We start from the raw sequence: 26,301 nt of genomic DNA, 5'->3' as shown, positions 1-26,301 counted from the left end.
TCTTTTGGATAATTGTCATTGGCATATCATATTGAACCATTGGTAAATGGTTAAGTGCTCTATCGTTTGCATCTTGTGTTTATTGAACAATTGTATCATGTGCAATTTTATCTCTTGTTGGCACTATTGAACTTGGACACTTGTCTTGTGGTTGAGATTACCTTTTCTAAACATTTTTAAATACTTGACATCTTAACTTGAAGCAAATCATAACTAAGTACTTGAAGAACATCTAAGTAATCTCACCTTAAGAATCACTCATAATCCTTGCACATCATTCTAAGCTAGTCTTGCACTTAATTAAATTACCTCCAAGCATAAGCTTGATTGATAGACAATAAGACCACCTTTCTCAATTTAGCTTGAGGGACTTTACCTTTTTAGTGGTTAACACGGTGACCTTGTTGTCGTCAGAGCCAGAGTCTCTGTAGCACTGGAGGCATCGGGTGATTAGAACACATGGGGAGGTATTGTTAATCAAGCCTCTGCTTGCTTCCTGTTGGCTTCTATCCCACAACCTACTCTAGACACTAGTTCCAAAATAGTTAAGAGGAAGGTTACACTTAGAATATGCATCTAACTTAAAATCAACCAAGATTTTGCATTTCACCTAGCTTGTAGGATTTGCACTTCATCTAGGATAGTCAAGCATCCAAGCAGTGATTGTTCATCTGGTTACTTGGCATCTAATTGATAATAAGCAAGAAGTTGACTCCATAAGGCACTAGTCTCACATTCAAATTTGATTTGATCTTTAAGCCTTGCTGAAATTAACCAAGTGGCTAGGCCATTCAATCGTGTCTCTCAGACTCGTTGGTTGCCAACTTGTCTTTCATTTCCATCTTCCACAGGGATTACCCCCCATAGGATGTTGTTGGGAGACATCTAGAACAGAGAGGTTGGGGATTAGAGTGACAACTCCCGACCTGAGTTATTGTCGCAATGCTTGTACAATCTGAGTGACAACAGTTCCCAAATGCGCCACTGAACTACTCCTCACTACAGTGCCACCACTACATGAATAAATCCCGTGGTTGTTAGAAAATCATAAAGGCAGAAAGATTTTCTCTTTTTGATAATTACTTTTGATTTCTTTATCATCTTATTATTTTCTTTAAGTTTCCTTTTATCTTTTTATCATTAAGCAACTACCAAAATATGAACATGAAGATCAAGGACACAAGATGTAGGCTCTCAGGCAAGGCAAAACCCTTCTTCGAGGGGAAAACCCAAAAATCTCTTCTGTTCTTCAAGAACCAAATCAAATGAGACAACCAAGACCTTTTGACCAAGACTATGACTTTCCTCCATCCACCAAGTCAGACTCCCAAGTTGATCAGTCAAACACTAGCCCATTCCTTCATAAGTCAACACAAGTCTGCTCCTTAATGAGTCAACAAGGTCTCGACCGACTCTGTCATTCTGAAGCTCATACTGTACCATTGGCCCTGCAACTTCGCTGTTCCATTGCAATCTTCTTTTGCATGTGTGACATCGTAAGAACATAAATTCAACCCTTCTTCTTCTTCGTTTGGTTTCCTTTAGTTATGCAAGGATACGTCCTTTCTTCAATAAGCTTTTCATACTCTTTTATTGGCTTGCCAGTAGCATATCGAATCTTGCTTTTCTTATCTCCAAACTAGGTCGAATGATTTGCTATAAATAGTGGTTTGAAGATGCTCTTTGAGGCCGACATGAACAGTGGGCAGGCTGACTCGATGGTGGATGAGAAGATGACCTAATTACATAAAGGTAATTTCATTTCTTTGATACAAAATGCCTAATAAGGGTCTAGACCATAATGTCAAGGACATAGACTCATGAATCAACCCTAGAAGCCTTCAATGGAGGCTTTGACCTAGAAATAAAATAATAAAGCATGAAACCCATGCTAAAATAATTTTTTTCTTTTTCTTTCTTTTTGGCAAATACATTACATAATGACTCAAACACAATTATGAAAACCGAAACTAGTTACATTTCTCAACACTCCTCTTAACTAGGGAGGTATTCATAATTGTTCAACTAGTATAACGTTGACCTCTATTTGAAGTGTTCAAGAAGAGTACAAAAACATACGCAGTGCTAGGGATACCCTAACTACCAAGTCATCCAACACATCAAAGATCCAAGTGTCATGACACTATTGTCATACACTCATGCAAGGATCTAAGATACTAATAGGGACTAAGGTGTTATCTAGGCATCTGCCACTATAGGTACCATCAAGCTTCAACCCTAACACCAACCCTCAGGGATCTAGGTATCTTATGCAAGGTTGGAGCTCCACAAGGCCAATGATATATTCCCTCACTGGGATCTAGACATCAGCAACGACCGACCAAGATGTCCTCCTAAGTTCCACTATACAGGAAATTTTATGGTACTTCATCTCTCCCTCAATCATCAATCCAAGCACGCTTGTTAAATATTCAAAATTTCTTAGGCAGAGATCCACGCATTAGCTACCTGTTCAACTAATAGAACATCTAGTAGCTTCACAACCCCAATCAATATCAAACATTCAATGTATATGTCCTTATGTGCTTGCATGAAACTCTGGGGTCTTCAACTATTCTGACATTGCTTAGGTCATCACAATATCCATATTCCAAACACATCTCGATGGACATTTCTTCAACTTCTCGAGCAGCACCAAACTCAGCCTCAACACTTTTCAAAATATCCAATTCTTATTCACAACTTCATCAATCATGAACACAACTTTATTAATCACAAATAACCATCTGTAGTGCTTTAGCCTTTCTTTGATCTTCATTCTTTCTTCATAGTCTTCATTATAGCTGTCACAACATGTCCTCCCTCTGAATTGGGGAGATATACACCTTCTTTATCCAATCTTCTTCTCTACTAGGAGATAAATCCATCAACAACTCAGCCACACAGGTTCTATCATCATATCATCAGAGAACTTTAACTTTCTGGAACATCATTCCTTCTATCCTCACTTGGCAACAAGGTCATCAACAATGTATACTTCAATGTTACCAAGATTCTTACAACGCCCTCTTTTCATCATGCTCAGCATCATCATCAAATCATTATCTAATATGAGGTAGGTAAGCATCTTCAATATCTCGAAGACTATGTGCCTGTAAACCTTCAACAACAAGTACAACCAAACACAAATATATATGTACAAGTGCATGAAGTCAACTTTATCAATATAAGGTTAGCATTTCATCGCAATGGGAGCATCTAGGTTTATCAAAACAATCAAACTTTAGATATCCAAAACCTAAACTTAGTTAGCAATCAACTAGGGTTTCACTTTCAAGCCCTAGATTCTTACAACAATCTTTGATAGGGTTTTGTCACAAACCCTAGATTCCATCAAAACTAAACCTTAGATATCACCAACTAAATCAAGTTAGCATTCCAATCATAGCAAAATCATTTTACATCTAGGGTTTCATTATCATACCTTAGAAACTTATATCAATCTCTACTAGGGTTCTATTGTAAACCCTAGACACAAACATCAAAACTTTAATGTTAGATATATAACTGCTCGACCAAGCTAGGGTTTCAATCAAACATAAGCATATACACCTAGGGTTTCATTCCTAGGATCTTTCATTATTACAAGGGTTTTGTCATAAACCCTAAATCATCAAACCCTAAAAATCTAGGGATTCATCATATGTTCTAGACATCAATAACAAACCCTAAAAGGCTAGGGTTTTATCATAACATCAATAAACCCTAAACATCTAAAGGGCTAGGGTTTTTACAGTGAACCCAAAAGGTTAGGATTTTACCAAAATGAACAATAAATAGTAAGACGAGGGTTGATCCAGAGATCAATTGTCCCAACATTACGGGAATCTTTCAAGGTTCTATAGCAAAACCCTAGACATGAGAGAGTTTTAAAGACAAAAATGATTGTACCTTCTTATGAAGAAGACCTGCTATAAATCTTATACTTTCATACATACCTTTAGTTGTTTCGTTTACAAACCTTGTAGGGATTTTTCTTGAAGGCTTCAGAAATGGTTCAAGTCTTCCTTTGGAGTCTCCCTTTGAATCTAGCCATAATCCTTATTCTTTTAGAATATACCTGTAAGCTTAGTCCTTCCAAGGAAAATACAAGAGAAAGGATAGCAACTAAGATAAAGCTATATAAAGGAAATAAAAGAACAATACTTATCTTTTGTGAGAAGATGGAAGCTCCCTTTGGAAGGGCTCCCTCTCACCATCAACATCCTTATTTCTATATGTACCTGTAACATTCATTGACAAGTACTACCAAAAATATCCAAGTACAAGAATATGATTACAAACTAGGGATATTAGATTCAAACCCTAAGTCATTTTTCAAGATATCAATTCTAGGGATTCCAATTTATCCCTAGACTATCTACAAACCCTAGAGACTAATAAGCTCAGGTTTCTATGAGGAGATAAACTAGAATAGGGTTAGGGTTTCTCAACTAGGGTTTACAAGAACTTAGATGCTACAAACCCTAGAACCAAACATGAAATTTCAAAACCCTACTCTAATAAGGATTAGACAATTCTATGGATAAAACGATTATACTTACCTCAAAGACTACTTGCCTTAGTCCTTCATGATCATAATATGTCTACTGCAACGTTTCCTCAAAATGTCATGATCTTCTTCTTCCAAAGACGCCGACTTCAAGGAATACTTCAAGGAGTTCTTCAAACATGCTTCCTTTATTGCTTTGACCTTTTCAAACATGCTTCTTTGAATATGGATACAACCTTTCTGTTTCAAATATACTATGGTTTCATTTGTGTATCACTATTATTGCCATTCGAGATTTCATATTGGATCATTGATTAGCAACTTGCATCATATACCAAAAATTGTTATCACATTATTTTGTAATTCAGGGTTTCGTATCCTTAGAACTTTAGGACGGAGCATTGGATCCTTATAACATGTATATTATAGCATATTTTTATCTTTGAATTGTTGTGCTTAGCACTGTACTCAACGCTCTTTCCTTTTTCTGCAAATTTGGTCTCATTGTTGTAGAGATTTCCTGAATATATATATATATTGTTGTCACCCATTCGTCCCATTCATGTTTATTGTCAGATCACTCCATATTCTTGTATATGTAATAATTAGTGTACTTCGCATCTCTTGTTATGTACCAACTTCTGTCATCATAGTACCAATTTCAATTTTTGTCATCTCAGCCATTCCTCTTTGCAATATTGTGATTCGACCTAATTTTCACATCCCTATTTAGATTATGTATCTACCTTCGCACTTCAATCCAGTTATGAATCATGTGTAGCTTGTATTAACTTTCCTGACAACCTTTACTATGAGGAGCTTGCATCAAAATTTACATTTTAGCTAGTGAACCAAAACTTTGCTTCAAAATTCTAGATCTTCAAGCTGCCTTTTTCCCTTCTTCTTCACCTTAGCTTTGATACCATGTTAGAAAATCATAAAGGCAGAAATAGTTTCTCTTTTTGATAATTACTTTTGATTTCTTTATCATCTTATTATTTTTTTAAGTTTCCTTTTGTCTTTTTATCATCAAGCAACTACCAAAATATGAACATGAAGATCAAGGACACAAGATGTAGACTCTCAGCCAGGGCAAAACCCCTTTTCGAGGGGAAAACCCAAAAATCTCTTCTATTCTTCAAGAACCAAATCAAATGAGACAACCAAGACCCTTTGACCAAGACCAAGACTTTCCTCCTTCCATCAAGTCGGCCTCCCAAGTTGATTAGTCAAACAGTAGCCCATTCCTTCTTAAGTCAACACCAGTTTGCTCCTTAAAAATGAGTCAATAAGGTCTCAATTTGCTCTGTCATTCTGAAGCTCATACTGTACCTTCGGCCCTGCAACTTCACTGTTCCATTACAGACTTCTTTTGAACATGTGGTAGAGTAAGAATAAAAATTCGGTCCTTCTTCTTCTTCATTTGGTTTCCTTCAGTTATGCAACGATAAGTCCTTTCTTCAATAAGCTTTTTGTACTCTTTTCTTGACTTGCCAGTTGCAAATCGAATCTTGCTTTTCTTATCTGCAAACTAGGTCGAATGCTTTGCTATAAATAGTGGTTCATGTGAAAATTTCTAAAATGGAAATCCTACTGCAGTGTTTAATATGACTTCTACTTATTACTTCAGAGATAAGTTATCTACTTTATTCTTACGGCAAATATCGAAGCATAGTCTAGTGCAGCCTTCACAATTAAAACATTGCAGAAATTAAATGTAAGTAAAATGCCGACAAATATACAAACACAATGACACAGTTATTTTTGGACAATTGTCCTCGGAAAAACCCAATGCGGGAAAACTAGTGTAGCAGATGAGGGTTTTATTATTCTTTAGCGAAAATCAACATGTACAAATTTTCACCCAGCGGTATAGAACTGAGAAATATTTACAGACGTTCTTGAACAAGTGTTTGACCCCAGAGAGAGGTTCCTTGACCCTTTGCATCTCTTTGGCTTGCCCAACATCAATTTGCCCAACACTGATCCTTTTGTTGCTCTGTGTCTTCATCCCTGTCTCCCTGACTGATGCTGAACCCTCTTTGCCTCTCCTCCACCTGCAACTCTCCCTGTGAATCGGTTTTCTCTTGCCGAATTTCGACCAGTGAGAAATCGATTTCTCTTGGGCAACTGAGTATCTGCCTGGTGCATTTTCCAAATGACCCTCAAGTCCCTTCTTATATCTTCCTGTTGAGCAATCAACGACCTAGATTAAAACATAATCAAAGGCTCAGATCGTTTTGACTTGATCCATGGCTTTTTCTAGAAGCTTCACCACTAATTAGATTAATACCCATTAATATTTTAATTTTCCTAAGTTTAGACTTAGGAACCCCATTAAAAATATTAATTATTTTAATAAAATCACTTCTGGGTGGAATTTCCCAAAACGCTTTCTGGGTTCTTTGGAATACCTGTGCCCAAGCATCCTTGCAAAATTTGAATTTTAGAACACATCCGATGCTACCCCAAATCAACACTCCCTCTTAGCGAGGGATGTGCTCTAGCAATATACTGCCTCTCTGCATATTGCTCTGACTCTAAAGCATCGTCTCTGCGTTGTTGATGCTGACATGTTGTCCATCAATTACTGTGTTGTTGCTGCTACTGTACTGCTGCCTTTGACACTGCTACTGTCAATGCTACATCTATATTGCAGCTCCCTCTGCATCCATGCTGCTACTCGTCATGCCACCCAACACTGCATCTGCACTGCGTCTTGCTCTTGCTATTGAAATGAATTTTCAATCATACCCAACTGCTCTCTTAACTGAGTAAACCTAGCTCTTCCGAGAGCCTTTGTGAGTATATCGGCTTCCTGCTCTCTTGTGGGAACACACTGTAGTTGTATTGCCCCATCTTGAACACAGTCTCTGATAAAGTGACAACAGATATCTATATGTTTCGACCGATCATGAAATATTGGATTCTCAGAGAGTTTGATGCAACTTTGATTATTGCAGTAAACCTTGGTCTTCTCTTCTCCATCCTTTTCCTGAATAGGCTCACAAGCAATTTTTTGAGCCATATGGCTTCACACGTAGCTGTGTTGGCTTCCATATATTCTGCTTCTGCTGACTCAGTGCTACCGATTTCTGCTTTCTGCTGCACCAGGATATCATCCTTGATCTAGCACTGAAGCAGTACCCAGAGGTACTTTTTTGGTCTACTGAACTACCTGCCCAATCTGCATCAGTGAACCCATTCAAGCTAACATCCTCTCCTCTCGAGTACTTCAACCCATATCTGACTGTTCCTCATACATACCTAAGTATGTGTCTAGCTGCTGCCCAATGCACTCTTTTTGGTTCCACCATGAACTAACTAAGAGTGTTAACCGCAAAACAAATGTCTGGCCTAGTGTTGACCATATACATAAGCGACCCAATGAGTTGTCTGTACAAGGTGGGATCTACTTCTTTATCCTCTGATGCATCTATTTTCTTCTAGTTGGTGATCATGGGAGTAGCCATGGGTCGGCAATCTTGCATTTTGAATCTCTTCAAAATATCTGTAGCATATCTTCCTTGACCAAGGAAGATCTCCCCATTCTTCTGCCAAACTTCCAACCCCAGAAAATAATGCATCAATCCCAAGTCCTTCATGTCGAATTCGACTTCAAGATTCTTCTTACAGTCCTGGATGAGCCTAGATGATCCAGTTAGAAATAGGTCATCTACATATAGTACCAAAATAAGTGGCTCATTTTCTATCAGTAAATAGTTGAGATTGGGATCAACATCACTCTTGACAAATCCCAACTGCTGCAAGTAACTATCAATTCGACCATACCATGCTCTAGGTGCCTGCTTGAGCCTGTACAGGGCTTTCTTTTACCTGCAAACATGAGACTTCTTCTCATGAGTTTTGAAGCCTTCAGGTTGTTCTATATACACCTCTTCTTTTATCATCCCGTTCAAGAATGTTGTCTTGACGTACATTTGGTGGATCTCCCATCCCATTTGAGTTGCTAGGGATATAACAGATCTTATAGAGGTGTAACAAGCAACTGGGGTGAAGGTCTTTTCATAGTCTATCCCTTATTTATGAGCATACACCTTTGCCATGAACCTTGCCTTGTACTTCTCTATGCTACTGTTTGTAGCATACTTGATCTTGTAGACCCATCGTGAACCTACAACTGATCTATTTTCTGGTCTAGGTACTACCCAGACATCATTCATCATGATGGAGTTGTACTCTTCCACCATGGAATCCACCCACACTTGGTGTTGAATAGCTTCTTGAAAGCTAGAGGGTTCTCCAACTAGAGCTACCAATGCTTGGTATCTATCTGGTTGTTTGTGTTGCCTTTTCTTGGCTCTAGGAGCTCCAACAAACTCCTCGACATCCCTCAGTGTTTGCCGCAGTTCTATGCTCGTTCTACGACTGGTGGTGGGAGGTTCAACCAATTCTTCCTCCTCGCGTTGTTGTTTTGTCTGTTGAGAAGCATCTCCATTTCCTTCCTCTGAGGAAATACTAGTACTGGTCACTGTACAGGTCCCAGGTGTATGCTCTCTTGCCTGTCCTTCTTGCCGCCCTTACTGCTCTTGGACTAACGGAACATCTCCTGACTGATTTTTTGCAGGCATTTCACGAGATTTCCTAAAGGCTCTATCTTCCATGAACTTTGCATCTCGTCTTACTACAACCTTCCTGCTGCTTGGAATGTAGATTCTATATGCCTTTGAGGTCTCGTTGTATCCTACGAGATACCCCTTCTTTGCAGTTTGATCCAATTTGCTACGCTTCTTGTCTGGAATGTGGCAATAAGCCACGCTTCCGAATATCCTAAGATGACTGACTTCTGACTTCTTCCCTGTGAATACTCCTTCGGGCATTCTCTTCCCCAATGCTTTATGAGGAGTTTTATTCTGAATATATACATCTGTGTTGCAATCTTCTGCCCATAGAGACTTAGGTAGATCCTAATCATACAACATGGCCTTGGCTGCCCCAACAATAATTCGGTTCTTCGGTTCTACCACTCCATTCTGCTCTGGATCATATGGAGTTGTCCACTCTCTTTTGATGCCCTCCTTTGCGCAGAAATTTGTGAAATCCTTGTCTGTATATTCTCCACTGTTATCTGAACGCGATACCTTTATCTTTTTCGCTGTCATATTTTCAGTAAGAGCCTTGAACTCTTGGAAATGATCAAAGACCTCATCCTTGGTCTTTAAGAAATAGATCCAGGTTGTTCTGAAGTGATCATTGATAAAAGTGACGAAGTATTCGCCACCACTAAGAGCCCTTGTGGACATAGGACTGTAGATATCTGAGTGTATTAATCCTAATACATCCCTTGCTCTATTGTTACTTCTGGGAAAAGCTGCTTTAGTGTACTTTCCTAGTACACATCCTCTGCATAAGTCATCATGTTCACTGCTTAGGACTGGTACCCCTGTAATAGTCTCTCTGAGCATCCTCAGTGCTCCATGGTGTAAGTGCCCCATTTGCCTGTGCCATAATTCATTTCGCTCCTTCTCACCATTATAGTTGCTGCCTATCAGTGCCATTGGTGATTCGAGTTGCAACCTATACAACTTGTTGCTTCGAACCCCAATTTTCTTTTTCCTCTTCTAGCCTAGATGCTTAACATATACTTTCTTTCCGATGAAGTATACATCATATCCCTTGTCCTGTAACTGGGACACTGAAATTAGATTCATCCCTAATCCTGGCACATGTAGAACATTGGTGGCTCGGATGTTGGTCCCTGCTTCCGTTTGAAAAACTATGGTGCCTCTCCCTATGGGAGTACACTTCGTTTTGTTTCCCATAGTTATTTGGAAGTCCATCTATTCTTCTTGATAGCTCGAGAAATGTTCTCATACTCCAGTCATATGAGCTGAAGCCCTGCTATCAATGTACCAAACATTCACTGATGCTAAATTAGCTAAGCATGCGAATTATTCATCTAATCTAGTAGACAAATCTTGGATATTTTGAGTATCCATATTGTGCCAATTTCTGATGCTAACCTATCCCAACAACTGCTGTAGGAAAAACTGCGTTCTCCTTGTTGAGTCTTCTGTTGTGCTATTTCCTCTACCACTGATAAATTTCGACTGGAAAAGACTTACCTCTCTGTCAGCTCACTCAGAGAGAGTTTTCCCACGAAATCCAATCTCTTTGGTTTGAACTGCTCAATCCTCTGGGAGATTTGAATTTCTGCCCTTGCAGGGATTTCGAATTCCCTTCTTTTCTTAGCGTTGGATCTTCCGACTTTTCTCTTCTGCTTCCTTGTAGCTCTGATACCATGTGAAAATTTCTAAAATGGAAATCCTACTGCAGTGATTAATATGACTTCTTCTACTTATTACTTCAGAGATAAGTTATCTACTGTATTCTTACAACAAATATCGAAACATATTCTACTGCAGCCTTCACAATTAAAACATTGCAGAAATTAAATGTAAGTAAAATGCCAACACATATACAAACACAATGACAGTTATTTTTGGACAATTGTCCCCAGAAAAACCCAATGCGGGAAAATTGGTGCAGCAGATGAGGGTTTTATTATTCTTCAGCAAAAATCAACATGTACAAAATTTCACCCAGCAGTATAGAACTGAGAAATATTTACAGACGTTCTTGAACAAGTGTCTGACCCGAGAGAGAGGTTCCTTGACCCTCTATGTCTCTTTGGCTTGCCCAGCATCAATTTCTCTGGCCTCTGGACTAGCCTGCACAATGCCTATGTCACTCAGGTCAGCATTGCCTCTCCTAGCGTCAGTTTGCCCAACGTTGTTCTTTCTGCTGCTCTGTGTCTTCGTCCCTGTCTCTTTGACTGATGTTGAACCCTCTATGTCTCTCCCCCTGCAACTCTCCCTTTGAATTGATTTTCTCTTGCCGAACTTCGACCAGTGAGAAAATCGATTTCTCTTGGGCAACTGAGTATCTGCCTGGTGCATTTTCCAAACGACCCTCAAGTCCCTTCTTATATCTTCCTATTGAGCAATCAATGACCTAGATTAAAACATAATCAAAGGCTCAGATCGTTTTGACGTGATCAATGGTTTTTTCTAGAAGTTTCACCATTGATTAGATTAATACCCATTAATATTTTAATTTTCCTAAGTTTAGACATAGGAACCTCACTAAAAATATTAATTATTTTAATAAAATCACTTCTGGGTGGAATTTCCCAAAATGCTTTCTGGGTTCTTTGGAATACTTGTGCCCAAGCCTCCCTGCAAAATTTGAGGCTTAGAGCACATCTGATGCTACCCCAAATCAAGAGTTCGAAGCTGCTCTTTGAGGTTGACATAAATAGTGGGTAGGCCAACTTGATGGAGGAGGAGAATATGACCCAATTACATAAAAATAATTTCATTTCTTTGATACAAAATGCCCAATAAGGGTCTAGACCATAATGTCAAGGACAAAGACCCATGACTCAACCCTAGAAGCCTTCAATGGAGGCTTTGATCCAGAAATGAAATAATAAAGCTTCAAACCCATGCTAAAATAAGTTTTCTTTTTCAATAAAGTTTTTCTTTTTCTTTCTTTTTGACAAATACATTACATCATGAATCAACACAATTATGAAAACCAAAACTAGTTACATTTCTCAACAGTGGCACTAGGGTCCCAAATCATCCTGACCCATGGGAAGCCTCCTTCGCTCCACTCGCTGTCCCATAAGATAAAGTCACCAGAAGCTCTTTTCACAAGTAGAGCACCCTGAAAATGTAAAAGCCTGAGCAGACCCTCGAGAAGCTGCCCTCCTGAGTAAATGATCTCATGCACTTCAGGAGTAGACTCTTGAAGATGCAATCCAATCCTTGTGGAGATGAACCCTCATCTGCATGTGTTCCCCTTGACCTCCTCCTGTTGGACATCCTGCCATACTCGCGAAGTCCCCCATGTCATTAGCATATCACTAAATCCCAATGGAAGATCTGCATGATCTTCCCCTGTAGAAATCAACTCATCCCCAAGGGTATCTGTATTGCCAAGTCCTGTGATGCCCAGATCCCATGCTATTCTAAAAAGTGTGCCACCATGCTGTCGCTGCGAAATTTTGATCATGATTTTCTGCCCATCGCGCGCAAGTTGTATCCTCCTCTCCTGGGACCTGATGGAAAAATATCTATAGAGTCCCAACGCATCTGGCCCAAGCATCTCCATGATGTCAAGACCTACCCATCCAACACTAACCTGGATCCATAGCAGCAACAAGGAAAATCAACCTTGCCATGCGACATAGGTCTCAACGCTCCCCCGCATGTCAAACCAAGTGTGAGCTGGGTCATCCTCTGACCTGATCCTGCTCATCACGGAATAGAGTGTCCAGTCAACTAAACAAATCCCTAGATCCCACAACTAGAACGACTGCGACATAGTCCTGACAGTTGTTGGCACCAACGTGTACCACATCTCAGGTCCCTATGTGCAATCAATATATGGTGTTAAATTGGCAACTAGGGCCAAACTCCATGTGGGTCAGCTTATTAGTGGCAGCTGATATTTTTATTGGATCCCTCTCGTCGAGAGGTGTAGGATTGATCTAAAGATCATCCAATTCCGATAAGTATTTATGGAGATATGAATTTATTTTGATTATGAAATTATTATCAAGCCGACCAGCAACTTGAGTAGGCTCAGAAGCCCAATAGTCACGCCTATTCATCACTTACGTTTTAGTATAAATTGGCAAGGACTTGAAGTCATTTCACACATGTATTCTTGAGGTGATCTCCTCTCCACGTCTTGGGTTTTTGGAGAAGGAGAGAACATAGAATACGCTGGCCTAGATGATGCCCTAGCTCACACGCAGATGATGCCCTAAATTACAGTCAGTATGCAAACCTATACGCTGTTCATGATGAATCTCTATACGCTGTTCAGGAAGTGAAACCCTACGCCGTTCATGGAAACACTTCATACATATACGCATGGCATTACGCTGGCCATACGCCTAGCATTACGCTGGCCATATGATAAACGCAGTGAAAGAAAGCTTCTATACGAAGCCCTTAAGGGACTTCTATACGCAGTCTAGGGTGCCACTGTCATCAAGCCGCAGTGATAAAAGAAGGCACAGCCGCAGTTGAAATGGAGCCATCCTAACTCACGCAAAGGATAAATGCAGTCCTGTTCATGCAATGGATACTCGCAGTTCTGTTCACACAATGGATACACGCAGTCCTGTTCACGCAATGGATACTCTGTTCACACAATGGATACACGCAGTCCTGTTCACGCAATGGATACTCGCAGTTCTGTTCACACAATGGATACACGCAGTCCTGTTCACACAAGGATAAACGCAGTCATGGTATTGCAATATTACGCACAACATTCATAAGATAGTCAACGTTCTACACCTAACATATATACGCTGGGCAGTCAACGTGAATCTAATCCGAAAAGGAACAACCGCAGTAAGGTTAATGGAGCCGCAGTCAAGGTTAGGGGAGCCACAGTCTAGAAAGCAGAAAGCACACATGCTAGATCTCGCATGGAGAAGCAGGATCTGACTGCACCTCGGTTAGGGTATGAGGTGCATTCATGACCAGAACTCATAAGTATGATATGGATGCATATCTGATCGATATTCTACCTATGGATCCATGCTCGGATGAACGAAGAAGGATAGATCTCGAATGGGGTAACTGCAGTAAGGTCTGAACTACATGGAGACCTAGCCCTTGGTATGACAGTCTTCGTATTACATGGATAAGGTATGACAATATGCAATCGTGGTACTCCTATAGAATACCTGGTATAAGGATGACCATGTCATGGATCTATTCTATAGATCACATGCCTATTTATAAGGAAAAGAAGTACCAAAGCTACTACAATCTAATAATCATTGTCTCAGTAATGATAAGGATATAAGATATAGTCATCATGCTGTAGACCTCATTGGAGACCTTGTTGACATAATGAAATGACTGTCATAATAGAAATCTCCGTATATCAATGAGAGTAGTAAACCAATCATTGAGTACACATCAGATGGGTGCAGATCCGTGATGTTGAGAACAGCATGATAGATGAAATCATGGAGCAGCACGACACATGGGCAACATGATGTATGAGGTCATGGACAACTTGATGTATGGGCAGCACAATGATCATGAGCAGCATGATGATGCATGATGCAGCTACACGGTAAGGTGCAACAGATGAACGAAATGGATAGGTGAAGTTGTCACCTAGGAGAATCAGTTGAAGCAGAATGTCTTCAATTGATCTCATGTATCATCGTTATAGGAGATGATCTATGCTCAGATCTAGATAAGTCAAAGTGTTGACTTCTGATGTAAATGTACTATTTCTCTCTCTCTTTCTCTGCTGAACTTTGAAGAACATAAAGGAAGAATTGATCAAGGGTTTCCCCACATTGTGGGGTTTGTCCCTGGCTTGCGCCACATCTTGTGTCCTCTTGTCTTGGCTTGTCTTCTGTGATTTATATTTATGTTCTATCTGCAGTTTACTTTAATGCTGATGTGATTGCTAACTGAGAAAATTTAAATAAATTGCTTTGGCATAGAACGTACCTAAAATTAACATGGTTTTAGAGCTGAGGTGAAGACAATGCCCAAGCAAGAGTGAAAGAGCAATCACCAAAGACAGTTGGGATAAGACAAAAGGATCAATGGGTTCTTCACGATTCACTTAGGGTGAAGTCGAAACAGCGCATATTATCAGAATGATGTAGCAGAACTTCTGATGGCATACCTAAAGATCACCTCATTGGGAAGTTCGGATCTAAGGGTGGAAGGATAGGTAGATGTCTTGGTTATGAGTTCGGCCCTTATGCGAAGGAGTGTTCGAATGACAGAGATGTAGGTCATCAAAGACACGGTCGTCTCTTCAAAGCAAGGAATCCCAGGATCTCTTTTATGTACCTGATCGCAAAAGGAACCTGGTGACCATCTCAAAAATAGAAGTCAAAGGTTTCAGGGTGGCACTCGTTGATCGAAAGGTACGTGTTTGAAAATAGAATTTTCAAAGATGTTTTTGAGTTCAGGGTTGTATTACGTTACAGGAAGTCCACTGGGGACCATGTCCATTGACACATAGCACCGGAGGTCTGTGAGTCAGATGGTGACAGGGAAGCCTGAATTCAAAAAGAGCATGAAAGTACATGTCTGAGATGTACCGAAGGAAAATCTTACAAAGGGACCATGTAGCAGGTCCACAGGTATGGAACAACCCGTGAAGTTTGAGATTCATGAACGGGAATCTCATGTATACAGGTGGAAGAAAGCCCTCTATGGCTTGAAGCAAAACACCTTGGGTGTAGTATGAGAGGATTGATAGCTGTCTGATGAAGCTGAGATTCACTAGGAGTGAAATCGATCCAAACCATTTGAAGGTTGTGGATGACAAACCTCTCATATCGGCACCTATGTATGACAGGTGCAGACCCTCTCATTTGTAGAAGACAGAGGGAGTTGGATTCTGAATGTGGAAAGATAAACTGCAAGCCTGTGACTACCTTGAGGATCTTAACTTTCAAGAAGTTATATGGTAGTGATGTCGGGCCAGATTTGGGAAATGCCTCTGAGTTTCATAAACTCATTCGCGTTGATGTTCTTGGAGAACCTCCGTCCAGACATATGTGTTGCAGTTAGCATGGTGAGCTCATATTTGGTTGAGCCTCACTGGATTGGTGCCAAGAATCTTCTGAGATATCTTTGGGGCACAATCTCTCATGGATTGAGATACACTGTCGGAAATATAAAAACTGCATGATTATTCGAATGCAGACTGGTCAGTGAGTTCACATGATGAATACCATTGTGATTCTCTGTAACAACCAGAGGTGGGATTCGATTATTGAGGAATCCCATATTCGTTGATTGCTCTAGCAGATAAACATCATATGCTGCCCTATCTGGGATATGGAGAACACTCCACAAGCCATATGCCTGTTCATACAATATTCCTTGACACCTCTCAATGTGGAGTCTCTAGCCTCTATATAGGCCTCATACATACAATACCATGGGTCATTACCATGGTTCCCTCAATACCATCTATCTAATACCATGGGCCCATTACATTATTACTAACTACTTGTGGTCCCTTACATAATACGGGTTAACCACATTATTTATTACTATGGCCCATTCCATTATTACATTATTCCCTTGGGTACCTCCCTTTGTACCCCATATTATCCCCCCTAGGTATATAACACCTTTGTACCCCATATTATCCCCCCTAGGTATATAACAAGCAGTTAGATGTAAAGACAACCTTTCTCCATGGGGATTTGGAGGAAGAGATATATATGCAGCAGCCACAGGGATATGAAGTAAAAGGGAAGGAGAAACTAGTGTGCAGGTTGAAGAAGAGCTTATATGGCTTACAAAAGGCTCCAAGGCAGTGGTATCTAAAATTTGACATGTTTATATCTGAACAAGGTTATACTAGATGTCACTCTGATCATTGTGTTTATCTTAAAAGGAAAAATGATGGCAGCGATATTATATTGTTATTGATGTAGATGACATGCTTGTTGCAGGTTCTAACTTGCAGGAAATAAATGTGCTCAAAAGAAAATTGGCAAACTCATTTGCAATGAAGGATTTGGGTGCTGCAAAACAAATCCTTGGTATGAGAATAACTAGAGACAGTAAGAATCACAAATTAACATTGTCTCAAAGTGAGTACATAGAAAAGGTTTTGAAAAGGTTTAATATGCAGAATGCAAAACCAGTTAGTATACTTTTGGCTAACCATTTCAAATTAAGTAAGGAGGAGTGTCCCAAGACTCGGGAAGAAATGGTTGATATGTCTAAAGTTCCATATGCATCAACAATTGGAAGCTTAATGTATGCAATGGTTTGCACAAGGCCTGATATTGCACATGCAGTGGGAGTTGTAAGCAGGTACATGAACAATTCAGGAAAAGAACATTGGATGGCGGTGAAGTGGATTCTCAGGTATTTGATCCTTGTAGAAGGTGACAAAGGAAGGAGTGACGTAGAGGGACTGCGTCATCAGTCTGAGCCACAGAAAGGCCAGCATAGAGGCTGAGGGAGGCAGAATCAGGTTCATGCAGAGCCACGCAGAGGCTAGAAGGGTTGACGCAGTTGGCTGAGGGAGCTGATTTGCCGTGCCGAGATTGCACAGAGCCAAGTGGCTCAATCCTTCAGTTGTTGGGGCATAGGAGGCTATGGGTAGTTTGTCGAGCGAAGCTAGTGGGGTACTGTGGTCAGGACAATACCTAATAGGGCAAGACCAAAGTAGAGGGAGTTGCTACCGAGGCAGATTTCTAGCTAAGGAATCTAGATCAGTGTTACAGTTGTACAGACGATTTGAGTGGGGCAACTTGACGTTGGCAGAAGGATTTCCAGAAGGGAAATCGAGACTCAGAGGGAGTCGAACCGAGAATTTCCAGACAGAAAGTTGAGAGACTCAGCAAGAGTCGAACAGAGGACTTTCAGGAGGGAAGTAGAGAGACTTGGAGGAGTCAAAAGAAGAGCAGCTAGATGGTTGTGAATGGGCTGAGAGATCAGGATAGGCTGGATGGAGCGTCCAACTTTGTGGTTTGGAAGGCCAGGATCGTGTCTATTCTAGACAGACATCGCCTCAAGGGCTTCGTCTCGAGAGTGATAGCTATCCCAGTTGATCCCATAGCTAATGAAAGGTACGAGGAGGCAATGGCTAAGGCTAAGTGCATCATCCTTGATGGGGTCAAGGATCATGTGGTACCACATATTGCTGAGAAGGAAATAGCAAAGGACATGTGGGACGCTTTGAAGACATTGTACCATCATACTTCCGTGTAGAGGAAGATGCTCTTGGAGAATCAGCTAACGGCATACCAGATGCAGAAGGGACAGCAGATAGATGTCTTCCTTGGTCGGTTGAAGGAGATTCGTGACTAGCTAACTTCCATAGGGGCCACGCCGGATGAGGAATTGATGGTGAGGACCACACTGAACGCAGTTTCCGAGGATTGGGAGGTATTTGTTAAGAGCATATTGGGCAGGATGAGTCTTCCAGATTGGGAAGAACTGTGGGTAGCTCTTTGTCAAGAAGAGATTAGACGGCTGACCAAGGTGGGGAGTAGCGGCAAAGGGGTTAGAATCAAGGAGGAAGAAGAGGATGCGGCTCTAGCATCTGCGGGAAAGTAGGAGAAGAAGAAGAAGAAGGACCTCTCCAAGGTCAAGTGCTTCCATTGTGGGGAATTGGGTCATTTTGCGAACCAGTGTCCTAGGAAGAAGAGTAAGGTAGAGGCTTCGGACTCAAAGGCAGCACCAGCGAAGGCGGAGAAAGAAGTCGAGGAAGATGACGATTGTGCCATGAGTGCTCATGTACCACTTGAGAAGAAGTGGGGAGACATCGAGCTGTAGTCAGATGGACTACAGGCGAGGAGGGGCAGGATCTTTGAGGTACCCAACCTCTTGGATTATACCTTGCTACGGGAGACCCCAAGAGGAGTAGCAGGACTAGTGGATGCAGGTAGAGACGGATGCAGATGAAGTGACAGAGAGTGCTACAGTGCAGGAGTCCCCGGACAACACAAGGCTAGCAGGCTGCAACAGTGCGAGAAGCACGAGAGTGTTGCACCAGTGCAGGATGGCACAAAGAGGTGTGCAACGATGGGAGATGCAGGGAGTTGTTGCAGCAACGCAGAGATCACTAGAGGGAGCACTTGTTAGCAACAGAGGGAGCTTCAACATTGGGAGTGTTTCTAGCCTGACAGGGATGTCAGAAGCTGGGTGGATCAGTTACTTACTTCTCAGTAACTGAGTTGTAGTGCAGTAGCACGATGCAGCATGATGAGAGGGGATGCAGTGCTGGGAGGATAGACTAGCAGCAGCACGGATGCAGAGGGAGTTGCCGTACAGATGCAACAGTGGCAGTGGCAGGGCCATGGGTAGTAGTACAGGATGTAGCAGTGCAGAGGATGTTGGGCAGGGAAGCCTAGCATTAGCACAGGGACCGATGCCGGATAATCAGGGTGATGCTCAGTGTGGAGTATTACTAGAGCACAATCCTCGCTAAGAGGGAGTGTTGATTTGGGGTAGCATCGGATGTGCTCTAGCCATGAAAATTGGTGGAGAGGCTAAAGCACATGAGGTCTCCAAGACCGAGAAATGATTTGGACAGATTGTACCTGGTTTGGGAGATATTAAAATAATTAATATTTTTAGGGTTCCTAAGTCTAAACTTAGGAAAAATAAAATATTAATGGGTATTAATATAAAACTGGGTTAGAAGGTTCCAAAAGTCATGGATCAAGCCAAATCTAATCTTAGCCATTGATTAGAGATTTAATCTCGGTCATTGAAGGACCAACGAGAAAAGTATAAGAAGAGGCTTGAGGGTTAGTTGGAGAATACACCAGAGTGATCAGTCATTCATTTTGCTAGAGCGGGGTTGCTAAGTAAAGTCGAATAAGTGATTAGTTGCGAGGGGCAGTGAGTACGAGGTAGAGAGGTAGGGACAATACTGGGAGACTAGCACAGAAGCAGAGAGAGCGAGAGCAACAGTCAGTCCAGGCTACGCAGAGCCCAGAGAGACTGCGTCATCCACACAGAGGGCAGAGGGAGTGACGCAGAGGCTCCCAGAGGCTGCGTAGTGCCTCAAAAGGCTGACGTAGAGGGTCTTGGGGCTGACGCAGTGGCTAGAAGGGCCAACGCTGAGCTTCAGTTGTGCCGGAGAGGGTTTCGTGGGACAGGTTTTTTGAATACCTATTTCCGGATATAGAGGTATTGTTGCCATATATTTTTCTCTGTCAGGTGAGCCGGTTTAGGCACCCAATTGTACTAAGATAAACTGCATAATAATATAACCCTCTGAATAGTTGCACCGGTTTTCCCGCATTGGGTTTTTCCGGGGACATTGGTCCAAAATAATGGTGTCACTTGTGTGCTTGTTTTCTTTCAGTTGATGATCTGTAGATGTTGATACTGTACTTGTGTTTATTTTCAGTATTTACATGGTAAATAACTTGTTAAGTAATTAAACAAGTAGGTGAAATAAACCAGATAGTACAGGAAGAATTTCTAACGGGTTAGACTTAGAAATTCCAACAACTGCATGGTTTTGTCCCTAGGCACAAGAACTGAGAACCCCTCAAACTCCTCAGTTGTGATGCCCCTCCTTTGAACCAATTGAGCATCAATGAAATTGTGGGTAGCCAAACTGTCCACTAGAATTGAGACATGCTGCCCCTGAACAATGCCTCTAATCCTCATAGTCAAGAATTTGGGAACCTCACGTAGTGATGCAAGGACCCTTCTAGTTGGAGCAAAGGAAACCCCCCTGGTAGTGGTGGTGGTGGTCCTCCCCCCTGAGGTGTTACGCTGTCCTCTCCACCCATCTCAAAATGGGTCTCATCCTCCACATCGCTGTCAGGGAAGATCTCGATATAGTGGGCCTTGCCCGTTGCACACTTATGGCCTGGTGCCCATAGCTCCTGACAAGTGAAACACAGTTTCCTCCTCCTGAGGTCCCTCCGGGTCTCATCATCTAGTTGCCCACACCCTTGATTGGCTCTCGATGGTGGAGCCATGATGTCCTTCCCCTCTGCTGGAAACCCTGTCTAGGGGGTAATGTTGCCTGTGCCCTAGGTAGGGCATCCTGTAAATCTCGGGCTCTCCCTACCGCATCCTGTAATGTAGTGGGCTTGTTGGACCTCACTAACCCGCGCAATGGCTCTGCTAGCCCATCCACAAACATGAAGATCCTCCTAGACTCTGACAAGTCAGGCACCATCACAAACAACCGCAGAAACTCTAAGATGTAGGCTTCTACACTCTCGGTCTGCTTGAACCTTGTCAGCTCCCCGAAATACTCCTCTGGATCCTTCCTCTCAAATTGCTCCAACACTCTCTTGGTGAAATCATCATAGGTAGTTACTCCCGCATGTCCCATCGTGGTCAATCCGTAGAACAACCAGTTGTGGGCTTCCCCTTCTGGATGCAGTGTGGCAATCTTGATTGCCTCCCCTTCTGTCATTTGGTTCAGCTGGAAGCAAACATCCAACTTTTCGACCCATGCCTTGGCCGAGCTCTTGGAGGACCCATCGAAGGTTGGGATAAATAACCCCCCCACGATGCGTTGCAAATTTGTCCCCTCCATGTAACCTCCTCCACTCTGTCTCTTGGGCTTGTTGTTGCCCTTTAACTGATAGAAATCTTTGAAAGTAATGGCCCTTCCAAAATCAAGCCCATAAGACTAATACTCCAAGAAGTAGTCCCCATAAGGTACCTGCTCCTGCTCTGGCCACCCACCTGCTCCAGATCGTAGGAATGTAGAAATAGTGGATCTAGAGGGTGTATTATGAATCAATGGCATGTTAGCATGGAGAGATGCATGGTGATGTGAGGTGCCAGATCCTTCTCCATAGTGGAAATCCCCTTGGACTCCCTTACCCTTATTTCCATTGCCATTTCGCTGGCCCATTCCTTCAATGTTTCGAGACAAATCCTGCACTTCCTTTAGTAGGAGTTGGGCAAACTCCTTCTCCTCCTCCCTTTTGTCTCCTTCATTCTCCCCCATGTGGGTTTCTTCTACCTTCGGTTCTGTAGTCACAAGATCAGGGGTGATCTCTAACTGTCGCTCCTTGCTTCTATACCTTTGCCTCCAGTATGTCACGTTCTGCCTATCCTCTGGTGTCATAGACTGCACTGCTCCCACAGGCTATGCCAAGTCTATGAGCTCTGATACCAATGTAATATCCCTAAGGGAAAATTAATAGTAAATATTCAAAACAAAATAGACAAACACACCATAAAATTAGAGCAAACAATCAGACCACGAATTTGCATCCAAAACAGCGCTGTATGCTCATTTTAATAATGGAAAGAGGTGTACAACAAGGTGTTGGAATGAGTGCACCTAGGCTTGCTCTAAGCAAGCTAGCAAAAGCCCAAAATGATCAATGAATCACCCTCCTCCATTCTGCTGTAAATTCGACCCAAGTGTTGCATTGTAAATGCCTAGAAATGGTGATACTGCCTGAAATGATCTGCTGCTAGAGCCCTCTTTGCTGCTAAGAAAATTCTAGGAAATTAATCTCGGCCTCTACTCAAGAAACCCATAATAACCCACGAAGGGTTTGGCCAAAGCTTGACCCCAGAATTTCGACCCTCTTGGGCTTGGCTGGCTCTCCTGCTGGGTAAATCGACCCACCTGAAGATTTTGTTGCTGAATGCTCCAAAAATGTCTGCAAACCCTGTTAGAAGGCTCCCCAAGCCTTCCCTCCTGATTTCCTCCACAAACTCCCCTATCTCCACAACTTCCCGGAGTGCCTCTAGCTATGACTGCGCAGTCCCTGTGCTGCTGTAACTCTCCTCACTAATGTAACTCGACTCACTGTCGCTGGGACGAATCGGAATGAAGTAGAACTCCCTCCTTGGGTTGGCACTCGAAGTCCACTGAAGCAAACGCTGGAATTTCTGCTCAGAAACATCCGATGTACTGAACAACACATGCAGACTTGGCTCACTGCTCAAGCATGCTCTTGTCAAAAGACAAATTTTGAAAATAATAGATGATGAGCAAAATGAGAGCCCCTCCTTCCTTCTGTCGATTTGCCTCCAAGGCTTCCCATGTGGGCCCACATCGAATTTCTCTCACCAATTTCGCTCCAATGAGAGCATGCTCTCCATGTGGGCTGAAATTCCTTTGTGGTGGCCCCCACACTCCACCAAAGCCACAATCTTTCCATCGAACTCTAATGTTGGCAAGCTTCTCATGCCAAAAATAGAATGTGGGTCCCCTAAGCCCACTTCTCCTAAGTGAAACAATGTAATACTCCAAAATTGAGCAAAATTCAATATTCACTTAGTGAAACACTAAGTAGGAATATCACACATAGCATCATTTTCTTCCAAAGTGAAATCCATAGACATCTTCAATGTATGATAGTCGTATTTGTCCTTACACTTGTCCTTGGATTTGAAGTAAGATGTAGTCCTCATTGAGACTAGTTCCAAGTTCTTGTCCAACAACTTCCCTTAGTGATTTTTTTCCTCACTCTTGCTTGGGCTTTGTCTTCACTTGAGCTCTGAAACCATGTTAATTTTAGATAACAATGGTATGTTCTATGCTTAGCACAATTTACTTCAATGTTCTTTTAGCAGCGCAATGACAATTTCTAATTATTTCCAGTAGCAATTACATTAACTTAATCACATCGACAGTAAATGCAGATAGAGCATAAAAACATATGCAGAAGACAAGCCAGGACAAGAGGACACCAGATTAGGCAGATGCCAGGGAAAAACCCTTTGATCAAATCTTCTTATTATTATTCAATTGTTCAGCAGAGAGAGAGAGTACAAAGATCAAATTCACTTGCCCAATACACAGTCAAATCAGCCCTGTAAAATTCTGCAGTCAACTGCAGTCAAACTTGCCCTAACGCTGGTCAAAACAGCAGCAAAAATTCACCAACGCAGCTCGGTCTTCCTTGGTCAAACTCGGCCTGAAGAGGAGGTCAAACGCTACCCAAAACAGTTTGATCAAACACGGTCAAAGGAGAAAAAATCTGCTGTGATTTTCTGTGGTCAAAACAGAAGTCAACCTGAAGTCAACACTGGTCAACATGCCCAGAAAACCTCGATTTCTATGCCCAGAAATGTGGCCTAAGGAATTCGAAATTCTGCCCCATAACGCAGTCAAACTTGGTCAATTACCCTCTAGTCAATGCTGGTCAACTCTGTCCTGAAACTCTGAAATTTCGGCCTGCAATCTGTACCAGAAATTCGTCCTTCATCCACATGTGTGAGAGAGAGAGATGATCCTCAAGCTGTACGAACCAATCAGATTAGGAGAGAAGAAAATGATGAGTGAGTGATGTCCAAATGAGGAGAGAGGTCACTCCTATTTATACAATTTGTTGAGGGTGAAAGGGCACATCTATTGGGCTTCTTGAGCCTACATTAAGCTGAGGCCGAGCTTAACAATTTGTGCATGAGAGAATAAATTCAAAATTCCACTTCTGCTTGTCCGAATGAGATGATCTCTATATCAAACTTGGACCTCTCGTAAAGAGGAATCCAATGCAATAATCATCTCCATCATATGAGCTGCCCCAAGGTGGAATTTGGCCCTAGTTGCCAATTTTAACAATATTGCTGTGAATTACACTTCGGAAGTGCTTCAGAGAGATTTTAGGACCCTTCTCTGTTTGCATTTTATTTTTGGAATTATACTGGTACATTAAATACTGATTTCTACAAATTTGGGTTCCTGATTCCATTTATTCTTATATCAGTAACTTGCAGTACTTGCTTTATGTTCTACCCTTTCTCTCGTAGATGGACAGAATTACCCCCGTAAATTTTGGACTGTAATTGCCTATTCATTTATTTGCTTATTAATGAGTAACACTGTCTTTGCCATGCAAAATTTAGAATGCTTGGTTGGTTGTTGAAACTCAGCAATAGAGTTAATGTGTATTTCTAGATTTCTCTGAATCTGGAAGAACAGTCACTAATGTACAAATTTCGTTCTTCATTTCTTTTCAGGATATGACCTACAAACCTGGGGATTGGCTCGTTTTTGGTTCAGAACCAAGTGGTCTGCCTCCAGAGGTTTTAGCTGACTGTGCAAATGAGGTATATGGTGGTCGAACCATTCGGATTCCTATACTGGAGACCTATGTCCGATGTCTGAATCTCTCAGTGTGTGTGGGTATCGCTGTTTATGAGGCTTCAAGACAACTTGGATATGAACAATTTCATGATGTATCTAGTGACTTTATAGAAAGTGAAGTCAATGGAAAGGTGTTAACATCCACTGAACTGTAAATACATCAGTTTATGATGGATGATTTATATGCAGAAGATTAATCAGTCTGTTGATTCTTTGAAATGTCGTCTTCGGATGCATACATTTATGATTTTACTGTATTTACTAAGGTTGTCTGTCTTCGGTGTTTTATGCGCTTGTAAAGTGATTTTCTCTTTATCAACGTAGCTAATGCAAATTAATAATAGTGAGAATGAATCTTCACTCAGCCACCGTCGACCTCCATTATACAAGCATTAAGTTTAATTGAAAATTGTATTTATGCTGGAATAGATTCTTTTTTTGCTGTGTCAGTGGCAGAGGCTAGGTTTGGTTCAGAAGGCATAGCCTGGGTAGGGCAAATCTGGGTTTGTTGGAATTCCAAAGTTGCAGATGTAATGATGGGATGAAAATGATCAATTTGGACTTGTAACTCACTGTACTGTACGGAATAAACGCAATTTTTCATGTAAACGCCCTTTGTGGTAGGAGAATACTGTTCTGGGTTGTTCTACTTCATAACAGAATATTTCTGATACTTTCTATGATATATTTTTTTTTCAGAGAAGAGAAATCATTCTTTTCATTAGAAAGAGGAGTACAATTACAAATATATATAGCCCAAACTACATCATAAACATAGACAGCACTGTCAGCTGAAGCAAACATCACAACACTGACTGACAGGAACCAAAAATGGACATGACAAAAACAGCAATAAGCTGAGATATACATACTCAAAATTTGCTGGAAAGTGGATACATAACCCGAAAGACTGAACTAATTTATCTTGATGACAAAAAGGAATAACCAATTATAGTCGAATTAAGCTATTAATGGACTGACAGAAAATGAAAGAACATCATGACATATCAAAAGATTGGAGCCAGCTGAAAGCCACTTGGGAGTTGAACTGATTCCCTCCTCAGTAACTGCAGGCCCTTTTGTAACTTGTTCTTCAAAGAAAATGAGCCCTTCCTCCTCCTGCAGAGCTTTCTTGGACAGATAATCCGCTTGCTGATTCCATTCCCTTAAAATGTGCTGAAAGGATAGATTATGAA

At 41.5% G+C, this 26,301-nt stretch overlaps 1 protein-coding gene across 3 annotated transcripts in view; it reads left to right on the top strand.

Moving 5' to 3' along the window:
• The window catches only part of AGL26 (tRNA (cytidine(34)-2'-O)-methyltransferase), a 229,321-nt gene extending 203,899 nt beyond the window's left edge, over positions 1 to 25,422 (top strand). For 2 of the 3 annotated variants that reach the window (XM_089439429.1, XM_089439431.1), the window contains exon 7: positions 24,979 to 25,391. In XM_089439429.1, the coding sequence (XP_089295555.1) occupies positions 24,979 to 25,260 (282 nt within the window). In that variant the 3' untranslated portion in view covers positions 25,261 to 25,391. Of the gene's footprint in view, positions 1 to 24,978 lie in introns of all 3 variants that reach the window. The other variant, XM_089439430.1, reaches the window with a different exon arrangement.
• The last annotated feature ends 879 nt before the right edge of the window (positions 25,423 to 26,301 follow it).

This window comes from Pinus tabuliformis, chromosome 9 (assembly GCF_031772625.1).
Source record: "Pinus tabuliformis cultivar Carrire ecotype Pingquan chromosome 9, CPIR1, whole genome shotgun sequence".
NCBI classification, from domain to species: Eukaryota; Viridiplantae; Streptophyta; class Pinopsida; order Pinales; family Pinaceae; genus Pinus; species Pinus tabuliformis.
The sequence above is the reverse complement of the archived record's forward strand: the minus strand, read 5'-3'. Positions and strand labels throughout refer to the sequence as shown.